The following is a 20,876-nucleotide window of genomic DNA, read 5'->3' on the forward strand; positions in this document are numbered from 1 at the left end:
CATACATACATACATACATGGAAATCATAAAGGGGATTATAGTATACATACATGGGATTATAGCCTACATACATGGGATTATATCATACATACAGGGGATTATAGTATACATACATGGGAAACATACAGGGGATTATAACATACATGGAATACATACAGGGGATTATAGCCTACATACATGGGATTATATCATACATACAGGGGATTATAGTATACATACATGGGAAACATACAGGGGATTATAACATACATACATGGAATACATACAGGGGATTATATCATATATACATGGGGATCATACAGGGGATTATAGCATACATGGAAATTGAATACATACATGGAATACATACAGGAATTATATCATACATACATACATACATACATACATACATACATATAATACATACAGGGGATTATAGCATACATACATGGAATACATACAGGAGATTATAGCATACATACATACATACATGGGAAACATACAGGGGATTATAGCATATATACATGGGAAACATACAGGGGATTATAGCATATATACATGGGAAACATACAGGGGATTATAGCATACATACATGGGGATCATACAGGGGATTATAGCATACATACATGGGAAACATACAGGGGATTATAGCATACATACATGGGGATCATACAGGGGATTATAACATACATACATGGAATACATACAGGGGATTATAGCATACATGGAAATTGAATACATACGTGGAATACATACAGGAATTATATCATACATACATATAATACATACAGGAGATTATAGCATACATACATGGCAAACATACAAGGGATTATAGCATACATACATGGGAATCATACAGGGGATTATATCATACATACATACATACATACATACATGGGCAACATACAGGGGATTATAGCATACATACATACATGGGAATCATAAAAGGGATTATAGCATACATACATGGGATTATAGCCTACATCCATGGGATTATAGCATACATACAGGGGATTATATCATACATACATGGGATTATATCATACATACAGGGGATTATATCATACATACATATATGGGAATATAGCATACATACATGGGTTTATATTTTACGTAAAAAGGATTATAGCATACATACATGGGATTATATCATACATACAGGGGATTATAGCATACATACATATATGGGAATATAGCATACATACATGGGATTATATCATACATACATGGGATTATAGCATACATACATGGGATTATATCATACATACAGGGGATTATAGCATACATACATGGGATTATATCATACATACATGGGATTATATCATACATACATACATGGGATTATATCATACATACATACATGGTATTATAGCATGGGGATCACACAGGGGAATAGCATGGGGATCACACAGGGGAATAGCATGGGGATCACACAGGGGAATAAGGCCATTTTGCTTAGTCACTGGAGATTACTAGGCTTCCTCCTCCCGCGTCCTTACATGATCTTCTGGAAGCCTATAAAGCTCTGGCACACAGATGCCTCTCGCTGGTTATTGCTGCAGGTGAAAGGCTGAGATTACAGCGCGCAGTATAATGTATATGGGTACTCCTGTACATATCACACATAAAACTCCGTGTTGTATGATTTTACTTACAGCCTATGTACATACCGCTGTTATTTGGTTTTACTTATTTTGAATTTTATTTTCCAGTGTACTGTCAGAATTTTGCACCAAATTTTAAGGAGAGCGAGATGAATGTCATAGCCGCAGACATGTGCACCAACGCCCGCCGAGTGCGCAAGCGCTGGCTCCCTAAAATAAAATCCATGTTGCCCGAGGGTGTGGAGATGTACCGCTCCGTCATGGGCGCCACTGCGGCCGGGGTCCCACTAGAATCCGATTTCCAGCCGAGCCCGGCCCAGGCGTTTGAGCAGAGAATCTATGCAGAGCGCAGAAGTGACCCCGGAGCCATAGTCTCCCTGAGAACTAACACAGCAAACATTGACCTTACCAACAGCTCCAACCCTCCATTCGAACAGAGCCAGGAGGCAGAAGGAGCCACGGGCTCCGTCATCCAGGAGGTAGGTGGCACTGATTCATTGGCAGCGGATAACCAGGGCACCACTCCACCACCTTTTGAACAAAACACTGGCTCCACGAGCAGGCCAGAGACCCCGGCCAGAAGGCAAGACGCTGCTTACAACGGAACATTATAAAGTACAAAGAGCGCGAGAGATGACCAAGTGTCCGGACGGTGACCGATAAGGGATGCGTAATATTAGCACTGTTTGCATGCATTACTAATATGAAACAAATGTGATCAGCCACTTACCTTCAGAACTGCTACTTTTGCCTGACTAAAATGTGATTTTTATTTCTGCTTGTATTAAAAAAACAAAAACAAACAAAAAACCCACAAAAACAAAACCAAACAACAACAAAAAAAAGAAGGAAAAATAACTGCATCCGTTCTACCAAAACCAACAACAAAATGGCCTCCTTTACAACATAACAGAAATAACCGCAATGACATGAACGCATCCATTGGTTTTTCTCTTGAAACCCATTTGGGAAATATGTATAATTTACGAGCACGTTTAAAAGAAAAACAAAAACTCTATAGTCGGCACCGATCATTCATCGTTCATGGGTAAGACAGACGTCACTGTCACTCAGTCATCCACAGTAGAGGACCTGAAGACTACGGGAAGCTGCGAGGCGTTCGTTACCAAACCACGGTGGTTTTATACAGCACTGTGCACTAACGAGGATAGAATGGGTACTCCCCACTCATTAGGTTATTTCGTAATTATTTTTTTCCTTGCATTTAGACTATTGTCGCAGTTCATGGGAAGCAGGGAAGCGATGGGGCTTCTTTATCTGTAGGCCAGAGATGAGAGCGTAAGAAGTATTGGGTTCAGTATCAACAGATTATATCGGCAACACAGTGTTTACTCACTTTGGGTGTGACCAAAAAATTATGGCCGAGCTGGCACACCTACCAAACTTTGGCCACAAATGTCGCCCAAGTATACATAACCTTAGTTTCAAAATAACCAGCATAAAGATCCAGCGTGTTGTGTGAGGCACCAGTCTGGTTACTCCGCCATGGGTCTTTTAGATCCGCCCTGTTGGTGATGCCCAGCTGGCTTTATGAAGAATTATGTCCACGTGCAAGTGTCAGATCTTCCACAGCTGTAAAACTAAACGAAATATCTGTAACACCTGCAGTATTACCAGTGTTCTTTAAAACTATAATAATAATAGTCCAGTCCTGTTGGAAGGTGCGAGTTACTGGTGGAGTCTTCTAACAATGGCCACTGCGTGGTGAGTAATATTTTATGGAGAAATAGTTTTATCAGCTGGCTTCAGTCTGAGACTGTGAGCCGAATCCCAGACCTTATCATGGGTCCAGTACTCCAAGCATCTGAGATGTGAGGAGTATGTGGGTCTAGATTGGGAATTGAGGTGGCTCTGAGATACTTGTAAATCAGGGCCGAGAAGATGGCCTTAGTTTTGGACATGTAAGATGTTAGCTGTAGGCTTAGAACTGAGATTCTGTATTTTTGGCTTGGTGTCTAAATTAAGGTTGGAGACCTTAAAACCCTTTATCGATATTGTTGCCAAATGGCTAATCTTACAAAACATGCAATGCTGTGGGGGTGACTGGTAAAGGGTTAAACCAAAAATATTGTCTTTCTTTGAGGTTCTAGGCCTCACTACCTAGACTCTGGATGACCATCTCTGGCTAGAGGAGCGCTAACAGTTCATGTTTTCCAGACCACCTAGCTGGTGCACAAGTGTAGTCATTACGTAGATGTGCTGCATTCATTCCTGACACATTCTACAGATCCACAGATGGCCTGGAAAACATGACCTGCTAGGGGTCCTTGAGGACCGGTCTGGCCATCCTGATTCAGAGGTACATGTACAGTGGTCACAAATTCCAACCTCTTTGTGAATTCAGAAATCCGGATTACCTCCTGTATACAGACAGCGGCATCTATGCAACGCGACCGCCCCTGTCATCACTCTTAGCGCACATATGCAGCAGCCCTAGCCTTAGTGACTACAGCGGATGGATCCGTGCATACAGCGGCCGCTGAGTATTCCACAATTCTGGCAGCATGTCCACGGACTATTTATACTACATATGTCGCCCAGTAACTCCCACTCAGCCTGAAGTGGAGATATGCCTGAGATCCGTATCACCATCTCGCCCGCAGTTACACTAAGCAGCGCGATTCGTGCACAGACGGAATTGCATGCAACTCTGAATCAGGTCAGGGGCTCTAAAGCTTGGCTTGGCTGTAGGTCGTAGGATTCAGTGTGTGTTCGAGTTTCTAGGTCTCCGTTTAGACTTTGGGAGTTGTTGGGATAGCGCAGGCACCGAGGCCGCGGAGCTCAGTAAACGCTTATTTTCAATGCAAAATACAGACTTTAAAAAAAAAAAAAGATGCTCACTTGAAGTGTGAAATACTGAATTGGGCGCAACCCACGCGTTTCACCATTTTAAAATTTGTTAAATAATGGATTCATGCTGTTATCCATACCAACAGGTACTAGCTTTCATAGCACTAGACAGATGAACGCTAACATCGGATTAGTTGCTATGGGTTACGGCACAGCGCCTTTTCATTTCCACGACTATTTGTTCGTTTTTACGCCATGTGTATACAAATGTAAAGTCTCATTTTTAGAGACTGAGACAGACAGACTGTGGGCAAGGGACAGATGTAATATAGAGGAGTTATTCCTTCTTATCCCCAGTACAATATATTACATTTGTCATGTGAAATCAGTTCATTGATTTTACATCAGTCTTAATTTAGCTTTTTAGAGAGAATACCCCTCATGTATTTTTGGATCTCTCCCAAGCTTTTGCAAGTTAATGGAGTCTGGGTTTGATGCATGCTTTTCCCAGAATCCTCTGGGGCCCGTCGGATGAGGTGGCGTCAGGTCATGTTTACAGGCTCTTCTCTCTGAGACATGCCTTGCTTTGTTTTCGTTCGGATTCAGATTACTGTCAAGCACTTTATTCTGAGAAATGGCTTTTATAGAAATGAGCTAAAAGGCGCAGAGCGTCTGCAAAGCAGACTAGGTGCTGTGCGTGTAGGCGGGTCTTTGTGTAGATAGATGCCGCGGGGAGATTACTGTAAGATAGGTGAGGAAGTCCTGGAATCAGTCTTCAGTTATGCATTCCATCTTAGAATACATTGTCAGAAAGTGGCGTAGTCGGCAGGAGGAGCGGGTGTAATTTTGTGCGTACACGCAGAGAGACAGAGATCAGATGATGTTACAAGACGTTATGAAGAACCACCCAAAGATCATATTAAATTGAACATTCATTAGGGACCATAAAGCAAATGTTTCTCAGTGACCGCGGTCACCTCAGCCACGCTGGCTGTGAGCTAAGCATCAGGTAGACATAGGTTGTCCACGCTATGCCGCAGACATGTTTTTGGCATATGAGCGCTAAGCTAATATTTAGGTATGTGACGCTCGCTGTACGAGCAGATTCGTTTGGTACCTTAAGTAATGGAACTGACATTTTGTCGAGAACTTACTCGCTGTTGGGTAATTACTATGATTTGGGAGCTTCAAATGGAACATCTGATACCTTGAAGTAAAACATTTGCCCCCCGCAGCTGCCATTTTGTTGCATCCATTTAATTGAATCCATTTAATTCTTACGTTATCTCCCTGTGTAATACTTGGTGTGCAGAGTGAGAAGACAGATTGCATACTGTTAGTAATTGATCTTTTATAGTGTTTATAAAGTTTGGGGTTGCCGTCCCTACACTCTCCGTGTGGTCGGGACTGGACTAACAGATAATGCACTCATTACATGACATGGATGAATAACATTATCACCGATATTGAGCTCTCTCAGCACACTGTTTAACGTGGATTACTGTTTATTGACTCAGTGGATCTCTGATCTACTCAACCCCAGTTAGGATGTTGCACAAATTAGAAAGGACCAAAATCTGCCATCCAGCGGAGTTGTAGACAAGCTGTCAGATTGCAAAAAAAAGTCTCTTGATGATCGTGGGGTGAAACGCGTTGGTGCTTGCTGGTTGTTGATCAAGGGGTGAAACGCGTTGGTGGTTTGCTGGTTGTTGATCATGAGGTGAAACGCGTTGGTTTTTGCGGGTTGTTGATCATGTGGTGAAACGCGTTGTTTGTATTTTGCTGGTATCAAATATCGGATCTCATACTGACACCATTTGTAAGGTTTGATTAATCAGCTACGTTATTACAGGTACTTCTATCAGCATGAGATTATTTTAGGCACAAATTACCAGATCTTAGTATAGGTATAAGCAAAAAAAAACAAGGTACCTTCTTTGCACAGTGTACCTTGGGAGTGGTACCTGCAGTGCAGGTATTAGTGTATTTGAAGATCAATAAGGTTAAACCAAAGTGGTATTAATCTGCAGTATCTAAAGAATAAGAAAGCACTTATTATATTAGGAGTGAAACGCGCGTGTGTGTATTTTAGTTAATCGTAATCTGTGAATTAATGGGAATTCCATGGAATGGCCTTGAATGTAAATATATGAGTTTTATGGATGTTCTTTAAACCCCCATTTCATTATTAAAATAAAATAGGCTGGGCTAATATAGAATATACTCACTTATTGCACAGACGCTATGAAAATTGAAAAGAGAGAGAGAGCGCCAGCAGAATTTGATTTGGGACTGAATAGAAAGGCACCTTGCACAATGAGAGATAAAGTATATATATTTTTTATTTAGCTCATTTCTTCCTGTATATATTTTTGGTTTAGGAAAGCAGGATATGTAGGAAAAACAGTGTAAACTAGAAAAATGTGAATGGTATAGGACTTGCGATCGTACGATGACGTGCGTAAGTAAATTGCACTAACGTTTTCTGTGTGTCAAGGATTAATGATGTTTGGTAAAATGCGTGGGTAATATTTCTTAAAAAGATTTTACAAAACAAAAAGCGGGAAGGGAATGTATGGAGGATCCTCAATGTACGGGCTCCGAGTGCCTTACAGGTTATTCTGTTGCTAATAATATGTGAAACATTATTGGATTCCTCTATGTCTGCGGGTGGAAGTTCAAGTTATTCTTCCTAAAGGGATTAAATAAACATTACTCCATCCCTCTTGTTTACAACAGTTTATTTGCTCAGCCACGTGTGGGCTATCTAGTGTCCGGGTAGCCTGCCTAAGTCTGCTGTCATTCAATGCACGTTTCTTATGTTAGTAATAGAACAATATATGCATGATATAAATCACCTTTTCAAACATTTGCATCCAAAAGGGTTTAATTATTGGCTTGTGCATTCCAGCTAAATACTTCTCTTTATCGTGATGGTTGAGTTTTTGTTTTTATTAAGCAATATATTCATATTATCAGGCCAATGTTTTAAATGTCCCTTGGATATGACACAGATCTGCTCTCTACATCAGCTGCAAATGTAGCCATCTCTGCCTGGTGATGTAAAAATCTGGCTATAAAGCACAGAAGTGTGCTAGAAAGAAAACAGCAATGTACTTAGAGGGCGTGCGCCAGCCAGTGAGGCGCAGTTATCCTATACCGCATACAGTCATAGGATGCTCGTCCCCCTCTGATGCTTTGGGTGGTGGATGAATGACACCCTGAGAATCACTTTCTGCCTCGGCCCCCTCTGTAGTCTGGATTCTGCACGCATGTAATTACACTGTACTTTTTTGTTTTACGGTTAAGCTGCATTATTAAAGGGCACAGTGACCTCCGGTCTCACTCCACCGTGTTTCATTGTCCTGCAATTACTTTTGTATCAGAAAATTTATGTTAATGCCGTGAATGGTTTAGAGAATTGATATATGATAAGCCCTGAGGATCAGGCAGAGGGATGGGCTTTGCAGCAAGATCCGCATTGTTCTTTGCAGCATGGAAATGACACCGAGCCAAGAGGCGGAATGTCAGCTCCCGTGCCCGCTGCACGGGCTGCAATATCTCACAATGATGCCTCAAATTAAATATGTTGTTTAAATTGTATATCTTTCTTGGGATACACTTATATAGGAATTATGTGTGGTTGGTTTTTGTTATGAGGGGGGGTTTGGTTGTAACCTGCAGGTGGCGCTGTTGATACTGTTGTCTACGAGGAGCTTTAGTCGGTGACTAAAAGCACTCTACCGATAGCAGTGTTCTATAGAGGAAGTACAGAATAACGCACTGGATGCTGTATAATTAGAAGGAAGCATGTCTTTTACATGATATTCATTCTAAATGTCAGTTATATTACATATGACACAACTTCTGTCTTGATAAACCTCCCCCCTCAGTGCGAGAGATGAGACCGTCGCTGACGGACTCCGGATCCCTGTACACAGCCAGAGGGAGGCCATGACAGTTGGAGTTGTATGACCACAAACCAGAAGTAAAAAGGGATGAACACCCTGAGGCATTGGATCCCGTCCATTTCCCACGTGGGCCTGGAAATGTGAAAGGGCCTAGTATGAGATGCGGTGGAGGTGTGGCCAGTGCTGAGTGGGTGTGGCCAGTGCAGAGTGGGTGTGTCCACCCCTGCACTATGAGCCCCACTTATGATTTATGGCTGACTGTCCGGTCATGATGATGGGCCTATTTTTATGTGGTAGTCTGGAGTCCGCCTCGTTGTCCTGAAAAAGGGTCTGGATGAGGGGGTGAACGAGGGCCCAGAGGGAATTGGGGGGGAGTGGTGGTGACACAGTATCCTCACCTGCGGCCCCGTAGCAGCTGCTCCACCTGCTCTCCTCAGTTCCGCCACTGTCCCCACACTGATGCTTTGGCTGTGTCTAGACATATTCTCTGCCTGACGCAGTTTACCCTCTAATTACTACTGACTAAACTTATTAATAAAGATACAGGTTTTTGCAGACGTTGCGGTTGGCGGCCGTGCGTGCGCGTGTTTATGACTGTGAGATGGAAATGATACAAAAAAAAAATGTCAACGGAAAATAAATAATTTCATCGATAATCCCTTTTTCCCAGCAACGAATACTGAATGAAGTTTCCTATTCTGTCCTTTTCAGCAACGTCTGGTCATCATCAGACAGGGTTGTTTGTTTCCGTTGCCCTTGGATACAGCTGCAGCTAAAGCAAAGGACACAGTAAAACGGTGTCTTATCCAAGGGCAATGGAAATAGAGAATTATGGCTCATGATATAATGGCACTGCTGAAAAGCACAAAAGCAAACCAGAAAGAGAGAAATCAGCATCCAGTACATTTGGTGAAGGCTGTAAGAGGGCATGCAGAAGCCAATAATTAAAAGTCCGCCGAGCCCCCTTACCCTTGGGCTCCTGCGGGTTCCCCTCCCTCTGCCATAATCCACTCATTGGAGAACTTGTTACTATGTTAATCAATCTCTTCCACACAAAACATGTTGCACACGATGGGTGATTCAGTGTTCGCAATAACGCCGCGTCCTGCAATACTATATTTAGCAGATAAAATGGAGTAAAGACGTATAAATATTTTTGACTTGAACACTTGGATGGCATTTGCGTACAATAAACCATTAATCCCCTGGACGGAATGTTTAGGAATCCAAGACAGAGAACACGGGGTTTTATTTTATTTGAAGCGTCTGTTTAGGTACTTAGTAGTACTGTATTTCATGACTGTTAGCGTTCCCAGAGCCGCCGCTGACTTATTACTGGCCGCAGCGCCTTCTGTTTGTGTCTCATCACTGGGACGTATGTGCTGTTACTAGGTGCAGTGGAAGACTGTTATTTTGTAGCCTCGGCTGGGTCCTAATATATCAAAGGTAAAAAGCGAAATGATCCAACGTTTGGAGAGATGACCCTCACGGGTTCCATATCATGTACGAGGGACTGCGGAGACGTTCCTGCTCCATCACACGACCATTACTATTGTAAGATGCTTTGTAAGATCCACATTTACAGAATAATAAAGTCAATTCAAAAGAAAGGAGTGTTTGGTGCTTTGTGGTTTTCCAAGTGTCTCGGTCACCTACAGAGCGTCATTATGCCAACACAGGGTCCTAGGCAATGGTCTGATTATAGAGGGCCCCAGACAAGGTACTGATTATAGGGGGCCCTAGGCAAGGTCCTGAATATAGAAGGCCCCAGACAAGGTACTGATTAAAGGGGGCCCTAGGTAAGGGCCTAATTATGTGGGGCCCTAGGCAGGGTCCTGATTATATGGGGCCAGAGGCAAGGTCCTGATTATAGGGGGCCCCAGGAAAGGTACTGATTATAGGGGGCCCTAGGCAAAGTCCTGATTATAGAGGGCCCCAGACAAGGTACTGATTATAGGGGGCCCTAGGCAAGGTCCTTATTATAGGGGGCCCAAGGCAAGGTCCTGATTATAGAGGGTCCAAGGCAAGGTACTGATTATAGGGAGCCCAAGGCAAGGTCCTGATTCTAGGGGGCCCCAGACAAGGTCCTGATTATAGAGGGCCCAAGGCAAAGTCCTGATTATAGAGGGCCCAAGGCAAGGTCCTGATTCTAGGGAGCCCAAGGCAGGGTCCTTATTATAGAGGGCCCAAGGCAAGGTCCTGATTATAGAGGCAAGGTCCTGATTATAGAGCGTCCAAGGCAAGGTACTGATTATAGGGGGCCCCAGGAAAGGTCCTGATTATAGAGGGCCCCAGGAAAGGTCCTGATTATAGAAGGCCCCATACAAGGTACTGATTATAGGGGGCCCTAGGCAAGGTCCTGATTATAGAGGGTGCAAGGCAAGGTCCTGATTCTAGGGAGCCCAAGGCAAGGTCCTTATTATAGGGGGCCCAAGGCAAGGTCCTGATTATAGAGGGTCCAAGGCAAGGTACTGATTATAGGGGGCCCCAGGAAAGGTCCTGATTATAGAGGGCCCCAGGAAAGGTCCTGATTATAGAAGGCCCCATACAAGGTACTGATTATAGGGGGCCCTAGGCAAGGTCCTGATTATAGAGGGTCCAAGGCAAGGTCCTGATTATAGGGGGCTCTAGGCAAGGTACTGATTATAGGGAGTGCCAGGAAAGGTCTTGATTATAGAGGACCCCAGGAAAGGTCCTGATTATAGGGGGCCCCAGGAAAGGTCTTGATTATAGAGGGCCAGAGGAAAGGTCCTGATTATAGGGGGCCCTAGGCAAGGCCCTGATTATAGAGGGCCCAAGGCAATGGCCTGGTTATAGGGGGCCCAAGGAAAGGTCCTGATTCTAAGGGGCCCCAGACAAGGTCCTGATTATAGAGGGCCAAGGCAAGGTCCTGATTATAGAGGGACCTAGGCAAGGTCCTGATTATAGGGGGCCCAAGGCAATGTACTGATTACAGGGGGCCCAAGGCAAGGTCCTTATTATAGGGGGCCCCAGACAAGGTCCTGTTTCTAGGGGGCCCAAGGCAAGGTCCTGAATCTAGGGGGCCCCAGATAAGGTACTGATTATAGAGGGCCTATGGCAAGGTCCTCATTATAGAGGGACCTGGGCAAGGTCCTGATTATAGGGGGCCCAAGCAAGGTCCTGAATATAGGGGGCCCAAGACAAAGTCCTGAGTATAGGAGACCAAGGCTAAGGTCCTGAGTATAAGGGACCCTAAGCAAATAATGTTATAACTTCCTGATGTGATGTGATAGGCTGGAAATTGGATCAGCCCATAGACTAGTTGCCTCCCCTTTGTACAAGGTACGGAGATACTAGGGGCAGAAACATATCGGATAGGAATGCTGGGAATCTATCAGAGGATGCTGCAACCACACAAGTGCAATACATCTACCTGTAATATCCCAGGCGATGCATATCACAGTGTATGGAGATATACCCATGCACACAGACTGTACCTATACCCATATACACAGACTGTACCTATACCCATATACACAGACTGTACCTATACCCATATACACAGACTGTACCTATACCCATATACACAGACTGTACCTATACCCATATACACAGACTGTACCTATACCCATATACACAGACTGTACCTATACCCATATACACAGACTGTACCTATACCCATATACACACACTGTACCTATACCCATATACACACACTGTACCTATACCCATATACACACAGTGTACCTATACCCATATACACAGACTGTACCTATACCCATATACACAGACTGTACCTATACCCATATACACAGACTGTACCTATACCCATATACACAAACTGTACCTGTACCCATATACACAGACTGTACCTATACCCATATACACAGACTGTACCTATACCCATATACACAGACTGTACCTATACCTATATACACAGACTGTACCTATACCCATATACACAGACTGTACCTATACCCATATACACAGACTGTACCTATACCCATATACACAGACTGTACCTATACCTATATACACAGACTGTACCTATACCTATATACACAGACTGTACCTATACCCATATACACAGACTGTACCTATACCCATATACACAGACTGTACCTATACCCATATACACAGACTGTACCTGTACCAATATACACAGACTGTACCTGTACCCATATACACAGACTGTACCTTTACCTATATACACAGACTGTACCTGTACCCATATACACAGACTGTACCTGTACCCATATACACAGACTGTACCTATACCCATATACACAGACTGTACCTGTACCCATATACACAGACTGTACCTATACCCATATACACAGACTGTACCTATACCCATATACACAGACTGTACCTATACCCAGGCACACAGACTGTACCTATACCCATATACACAGACTGTACCTATACCCATATACACAGACTGTACCTATACCCATATACACAGACTGTACCTATACCCATATACACAGACTGTACCTATACCCATATACACAGACTGTACCTATACCCATATACACAGACTGTACCTATACCCATATACACACACTGTACCTATACCCATATACACACACTGTACCTATACCCATATACACAGACTGTACCTATACCCATATACACAGACTGTACCTATACCTATATACACAGACTGTACCTATACACAGACTGTACCTGTACCCATATACACAGACTGTACCTGTACCCATATACACAGACTGTACCTATACCCATATACACAGACTGTACCTATACCCATATACACAGACTGTACCTATACCCATATACACAGACTGTACCTATACCCATATACACAGACTGTACCTATACCCATATACACAGACTGTACCTATACCCATATACACAGACTGTACCTATACCCATATACACAGACTGTACATATACCCATATACACAGACTGTACCTATACCCATATACACAGACTGTACCTATACCCATAAACACAGACTGTACCTATACCCATATACACAGACTGTACCTATACCCATATACACAGACTGTACCTATACCCATATACACAGACTGTACCTATACCCATATACACAGACTGTACCTGTACCCATATACACAGACTGTACCTATACCCATATACACAGACTGTACCTGTACCCAGGCACACAGACTGTGCCTATACCCAGGCACACAGACTGTACCTATACCCAGGCACACACACTGTACCTATACCCATACACACAGACTGTACCTATACCCATATACACACACTGTACCTATACCCATGCACACAGACTGTACCTATACCCATATACACAGTCTGTACCTATACCCAGGCACACAGACTGTACCTATACCCATATACACAGACTGTACCTATACCCATATACACAGACTGTACCTGTACCCATATACACAGTCTGTACCTATACCCATATACACAGACTGTACCTATACCCAGGCACACAGACTGTACCTATACCCATATACACAGACTGTACCTATACCCATATACACAGACTGTACCTGTACCCATATACACAGACTGTACCTATACCCATATACACAGACTGTACCTATACCCATATACACAGACTGTACCTATACCCATATACACACACTGTACCTATACCCATATACACAGACTGTACCTATACCCATATACACAGACTGTACCTATACCTATATACACAGACTGTACCTATACCCATATACACAGACTGTACCTGTACCCATATACACAGACTGTACCTGTACCCATATACACAGACTGTACCTATACCCATATACACAGACTGTACCTATACCCATATACACAGACTGTACCTATACCCATATACACAGACTGTACCTATACCCATATACACAGACTGTACCTATACCCATATACACAGACTGTACCTATACCCATATACACAGACTGTACCTGTACCCATATACACAGTCTGTACCTATACCCATATACACAGACTGTACCTATACCCAGGCACACAGACTGTACCTATACCCATATACACAGACTGTACCTATACCCATATACACAGACTGTACCTGTACCCATATACACAGACTGTACCTATACCCAGGCACACAGACTGTACCTATACCCATATACACAGACTGTACCTATACCCATATACACAGACTGTACCTATACCCATATGCACAGACTGTACCTGTACCCAGGCACACAGACTGTACCTATACCTATATACACAGACTGTACCTATACCCATATACACAGACTGTACCTGTACCCATATACACAGACTGTACCTATACCTATATACACAGACTGTACCTATACCCATATACACAGACTGTACCTGTACCCATATACACAGACTGTACCTATACCCATATACACAGACTGTACCTATACCCATATACACAGACTGTACCTGTACCCATATACACAGACTGTACCTATACCCATATACACAGACTGTACCTGTACCCATATACACAGACTGTACCTGTATCCATATACACAGACTGTACCTATACCCATATACACAGACTGTACCTATACCCATATACACAGACTGTACCTATACCCATATACACAGACTGTACATATACCCATATACACAGACTGTACCTATACCCATATACACAGACTGTACCTATACCCATAAACACAGACTGTACCTATACCCATATACACAGACTGTGCCTATACCCATATACACAGACTGTACCTATACCCATATACACAGACTGTACCTATACCCATATACACAGACTGTACCTGTACCCATATACACAGACTGTACCTATACCCATATACACAGACTGTACCTGTACCCAGGCACACAGACTGTACCTATACCCAGGCACACAGACTGTACCTATACCCATACACACAGACTGTACCTATACCCATATACACACACTGTACCTATACCCATGCACACAGACTGTACCTATACCCATATACACAGTCTGTACCTATACCCAGGCACACAGACTGTACCTATACCCATATACACAGACTGTACCTATACCCATATACACAGACTGTACCTGTACCCATATACACAGTCTGTACCTATACCCATATACACAGACTGTACCTATACCCAGGCACACAGACTGTACCTATACCCATATACACAGACTGTACCTATACCCATATACACAGACTGTACCTGTACCCATATACACAGACTGTACCTATACCCAGGCACACAGACTGTACCTATACCCATATACACAGACTGTACCTATACCCATATACACAGACTGTATCTATACCCATATGCACAGACTGTACCTGTACCCAGGCACACAGACTGTACCTATACCTATATACACAGACTGTACCTATACCCATATACACAGACTGTACCTATACCCATATACACAGACTGTACCTATACCTACATACACAGACTGTACCTATACCCATATACACAGACTGTACCTGTACCCATATACACAGACTGTACCTATACCCATATACACAGACTGTACCTATACCCATATACACAGACTGTACCTGTACCCATATACACAGACTGTACCTATACCCATATACACAGACTGTACCTATACCCATATACACAGACTGTACCTGTACCCATATACACAGACTGTACCTGTACCCATATACACAGACTGTACCTATACCCATATACACAGACTGTACCTATACCCATATACACAGACTGTACCTATACCCATATACACAGACTGTACCTGTACCCATATACACAGACTGTACCTATACCCATATACACAGACTGTACCTATACCCATATACACAGACTGTACCTGTACCCAGGCACACAGACTGTACCTATACCCATATACACAGACTGTACCTATACCCAGGCACACAGACTGTACCTATACCCAGGCACACAGACTGTACCTATACCCATATACACAGACTGTTCCTATACCCATATACACAGACTGTACCTGTACCCATATACACAGACTGTACCTATACCCATATACACAGACTGTACCTATACCCATATACACAGACTGTACCTATACCCATATACACAGACTGTACCTATACCCATATACACAGACTGTACCTATACCCATATACACAGACTGTACCTATACCCATATACACAGACTGTACCTGTACCCATATACACAGACTGTACCTATACCCATATACACAGACTGTACCTATACCCATATACACAGACTGTACCTGTACCCATATACACAGACTGTACCTGTACCCATATACACAGACTGTACCTGTACCCATATACACAGACTGTACCTGTACCCATATACACAGACTGTACCTGTACCCATATACACAGACTGTACCTGTACCCATATACACAGACTATACCTGTACCCATATACACAGACTGTACCTGTACCCATATACACAGACTGTACCTATACCCTTATACACAGACTACCTATACCCAGGCACACAGACTGTACCTGTACCCATATACACAGACTGTACCTATACCCATATACACAGACTGTACCTGTACCCAGGCACACAGACTGTACCTATACCCATATACACAGACTGTACCTATAGCCATATACACAGACTGTACCTATACCCAGGCACACAGACTGTACCTATACCCATATACACAGACTGTACCTATACCCATATACACAGACTGTACCTATACCCATATACACAGACTGTACCTGTACCCATATACACAGACTGTACCTATACCCATATACACAGACTGTACCTATACCCATATACACAGACTGTACCTATACCCAGGCACACAGACTGTACCTATACCCATATACACAGACTGTACCTATACCCATATACACAGACTGTACCTATACCCATATACACAGACTGTACCTGTACCCATATACACAGACTGTACCTATACCCATATACACAGACTGTACCTATACCCATATACACAGACTGTACCTATACCCATATACACATACTGTACCTATACCCATATACACAGACTGTACCTATACCCATATACACAGACTGTACCTGTACCCAGGCACATAGACTGTACCTGTACCCATATACACAGACTGTACCTGTACCCATATACACAGACTGTACCTATACCTAGGCACACAGACTGTACCTGTACCCATATACACAGACTGTACCTATACCCATATACACAGACTGTACCTATACCCATATAGACAGACTGTACCTATACCCATATACACAGACTGTACCTGTACCCATATACACAGACTGTACCTGTACCCATATACACAGACTGTACCTGTACCCATATACACAGACTGTACCTGTACCCATATACACAGACTGTACCTGTACCCATATACACAGACTGTACCTATACCCATATACACAGACTGTACCTATACCCATATACACAGACTGTACCTGTACCCATATACACAGACTGTACCTGTACCCATATACACAGACTGTACATATACACAGATTGTACCTATACCCATATACACAGACTGTACCTATACCCATATACACAGACTGTACCTATACCCAGGCACACAGACTGTACCTATACCAAGGCACACAGACTGTACCTATACCCATATACACAGACTGTACCTATACCCATATACACAGACTGTACCTATACCCATATACACAGACTGTACCTATACCCATATACACAGACTGTACCTATACCTATATACACAGACTGTACCTATACCTATATACACAGACTGTACCTATACCCATATACACAGACTGTACCTATACCCATATACACAGACTGTACCTATACCCATATACACAGACTGTACCTGTACCCATATACACAGACTGTACCTTTACCTATATACACAGACTGTACCTGTACCCATATACACAGACTGTACCTGTACCCATATACACAGACTGTACCTATACCCATATACACAGACTGTACCTGTACCCATATACACAGACTGTACCTATACCCATATACACAGACTGTACCTATACCCATATACACAGACTGTACCTATACCCAGGCACACAGACTGTACCTATACCCATATACACAGACTGTACCTATACCCATATACACAGACTGTACCTATACCCATATACACAGACTGTACCTATACCCATATACACAGACTGTACCTATACCCATATACACAGACTGTACCTATACCCATATACACAGACTGTACCTATACCCATGTACACACACTGTACCTATACCCATATACACAGACTGTACCTATACCCATATACACAGACTGTACCTATACCTATATACACAGACTGTACCTATACACAGACTGTACCTGTACCCATATACACAGACTGTACCTATACCCATATACACAGACTGTACCTATACCCATATACACAGACTGTACCTATACCCATATACACAGACTGTACCTATACCCATATACACAGACTGTACCTATACCTATATACACAGACTGTACCTATACACAGACTGTACCTGTACCCATATACACAGACTGTACCTATACCCATATACACAGACTGTACCTATACCCATATACACAGACTGTACCTATACCCATATACACAGACTGTACCTATACCCATATACACAGACTGTACCTATACCCATATACACAGACTGTACCTATACCCATATACACAGACTGTACCTATACCCATATACACAGACTGTACATATACCCATATACACAGACTGTACCTATACCCATATACACAGACTGTACCTATACCCATAAACACAGACTGTACCTATACCCATATACACAGACTGTACCTATACCCATATACACAGACTGTACCTATACCCATATACACAGACTGTACCTATACCCATATACACAGACTGTACCTGTACCCATATACACAGACTGTACCTATACCCATATACACAGACTGTACCTGTACCCAGGCACACAGACTGTACCTATACCCAGGCACACAGACTGTACCTATACCCAGGCACACAGACTGTACCTATACCCATACACACAGACTGTACCTATACCCATATACACACACTGTACCTATACCCATGCACACAGACTGTACCTATACCCATATACACAGTCTGTACCTATACCCAGGCACACAGACTGTACCTATACCCATATACACAGACTGTACCTATACCCATATACACAGACTGTACCTGTACCCATATACACAGTCTGTACCTATACCCATATACACAGACTGTACCTATACCCAGGCACACAGACTGTACCTATACCCATATACACAGACTGTACCTATACCCATATACACAGACTGTACCTGTACCCATATACACAGACTGTACCTATACCCATATACACAGACTGTACCTATACCCATATACACAGACTGTACCTATACCCATATACACACACTGTACCTATACCCATATACACAGACTGTACCTATACCCATATACACAGACTGTACCTATACCTATATACACAGACTGTACCTATACCCATATACACAGACTGTACCTGTACCCATATACACAGACTGTACCTGTACCCATATACACAGACTGTACCTATACCCATATACACAGACTGTACCTATACCCATATACACAGACTGTACCTATACCCATATACACAGACTGTACCTATACCCATATACACAGACTGTACCTATACCCATATACACAGACTGTACCTGTACCCATATACACAGTCTGTACCTATACCCATATACACAGACTGTACCTATACCCAGGCACACAGACTGTACCTATACCCATATACACAGACTGTACCTATACCCATATACACAGACTGTACCTGTACCCATATACACAGACTGTACCTATACCCAGGCACACAGACTGTACCTATACCCATATACACAGACTGTACCTATACCCATATACACAGACTGTACCTATACCCATATGCACAGACTGTACCTGTACCCAGGCACACAGACTGTACCTATACCTATATACACAGACTGTACCTATACCCATATACACAGACTGTACCTGTACCCATATACACAGACTGTACCTATACCTATATACACAGACTGTACCTATACCCATATACACAGACTGTACCTGTACCCATATACACAGACTGTACCTATACCCATATACACAGACTGTACCTATACCCATATACACAGACTGTACCTGTACCCATATACACAGACTGTACCTATACCCATATACACAGACTGTACCTATACCCATATACACAGACTGTACCTATACCCATATACACAGACTGTACCTATACCCATATACACAGACTGTACCTATACCCATATACACAGACTGTACCTATACCCATATACACAGACTGTACATATACCCATATACACAGACTGTACCTATACCCATATACACAGACTGTACCTATACCCATAAACACAGACTGTACCTATACCCATATACACAGACTGTGCCTATACCCATATACACAGACTGTACCTATACCCATATACACAGACTGTACCTATACCCATATACACAGACTGTACCTGTACCCATATACACAGACTGTACCTATACCCATATACACAGACTGTACCTGTACCCAGGCACACAGACTGTACCTATACCCAGGCACACAGACTGTACCTATACCCATACACACAGACTGTACCTATACCCATATACACACACTGTACCTATACCCATGCACACAGACTGTACCTATACCCATATACACAGTCTGTACCTATACCCAGGCACACAGACT

The 20,876-nt window shown here is 42.9% G+C and overlaps 1 protein-coding gene across 5 annotated transcripts in view; it reads left to right on the forward strand.

Annotated features, from left to right (window-relative positions):
* Window positions 1-9,916, forward strand: part of NACC2 (NACC family member 2) — a 334,865-nt gene extending 324,949 nt beyond the window's left edge. For all 5 annotated transcript variants that reach the window (XM_063935832.1, XM_063935834.1, XM_063935835.1 and 2 more), the window contains one exon: window positions 1,693-9,916. In XM_063935832.1, coding sequence (XP_063791902.1) covers window positions 1,693-2,198 — 506 coding nt within the window. In that variant the 3' untranslated portion in view covers window positions 2,199-9,916. The remainder of the gene's footprint in view (window positions 1-1,692) is intronic.
* Window positions 9,917-20,876: the final 10,960 nt, after the last annotated feature.

Source organism: Pseudophryne corroboree, chromosome 8, assembly GCF_028390025.1.
Source record: "Pseudophryne corroboree isolate aPseCor3 chromosome 8, aPseCor3.hap2, whole genome shotgun sequence".
In the NCBI taxonomy this organism is placed as follows: domain Eukaryota; kingdom Metazoa; phylum Chordata; class Amphibia; order Anura; family Myobatrachidae; genus Pseudophryne; species Pseudophryne corroboree.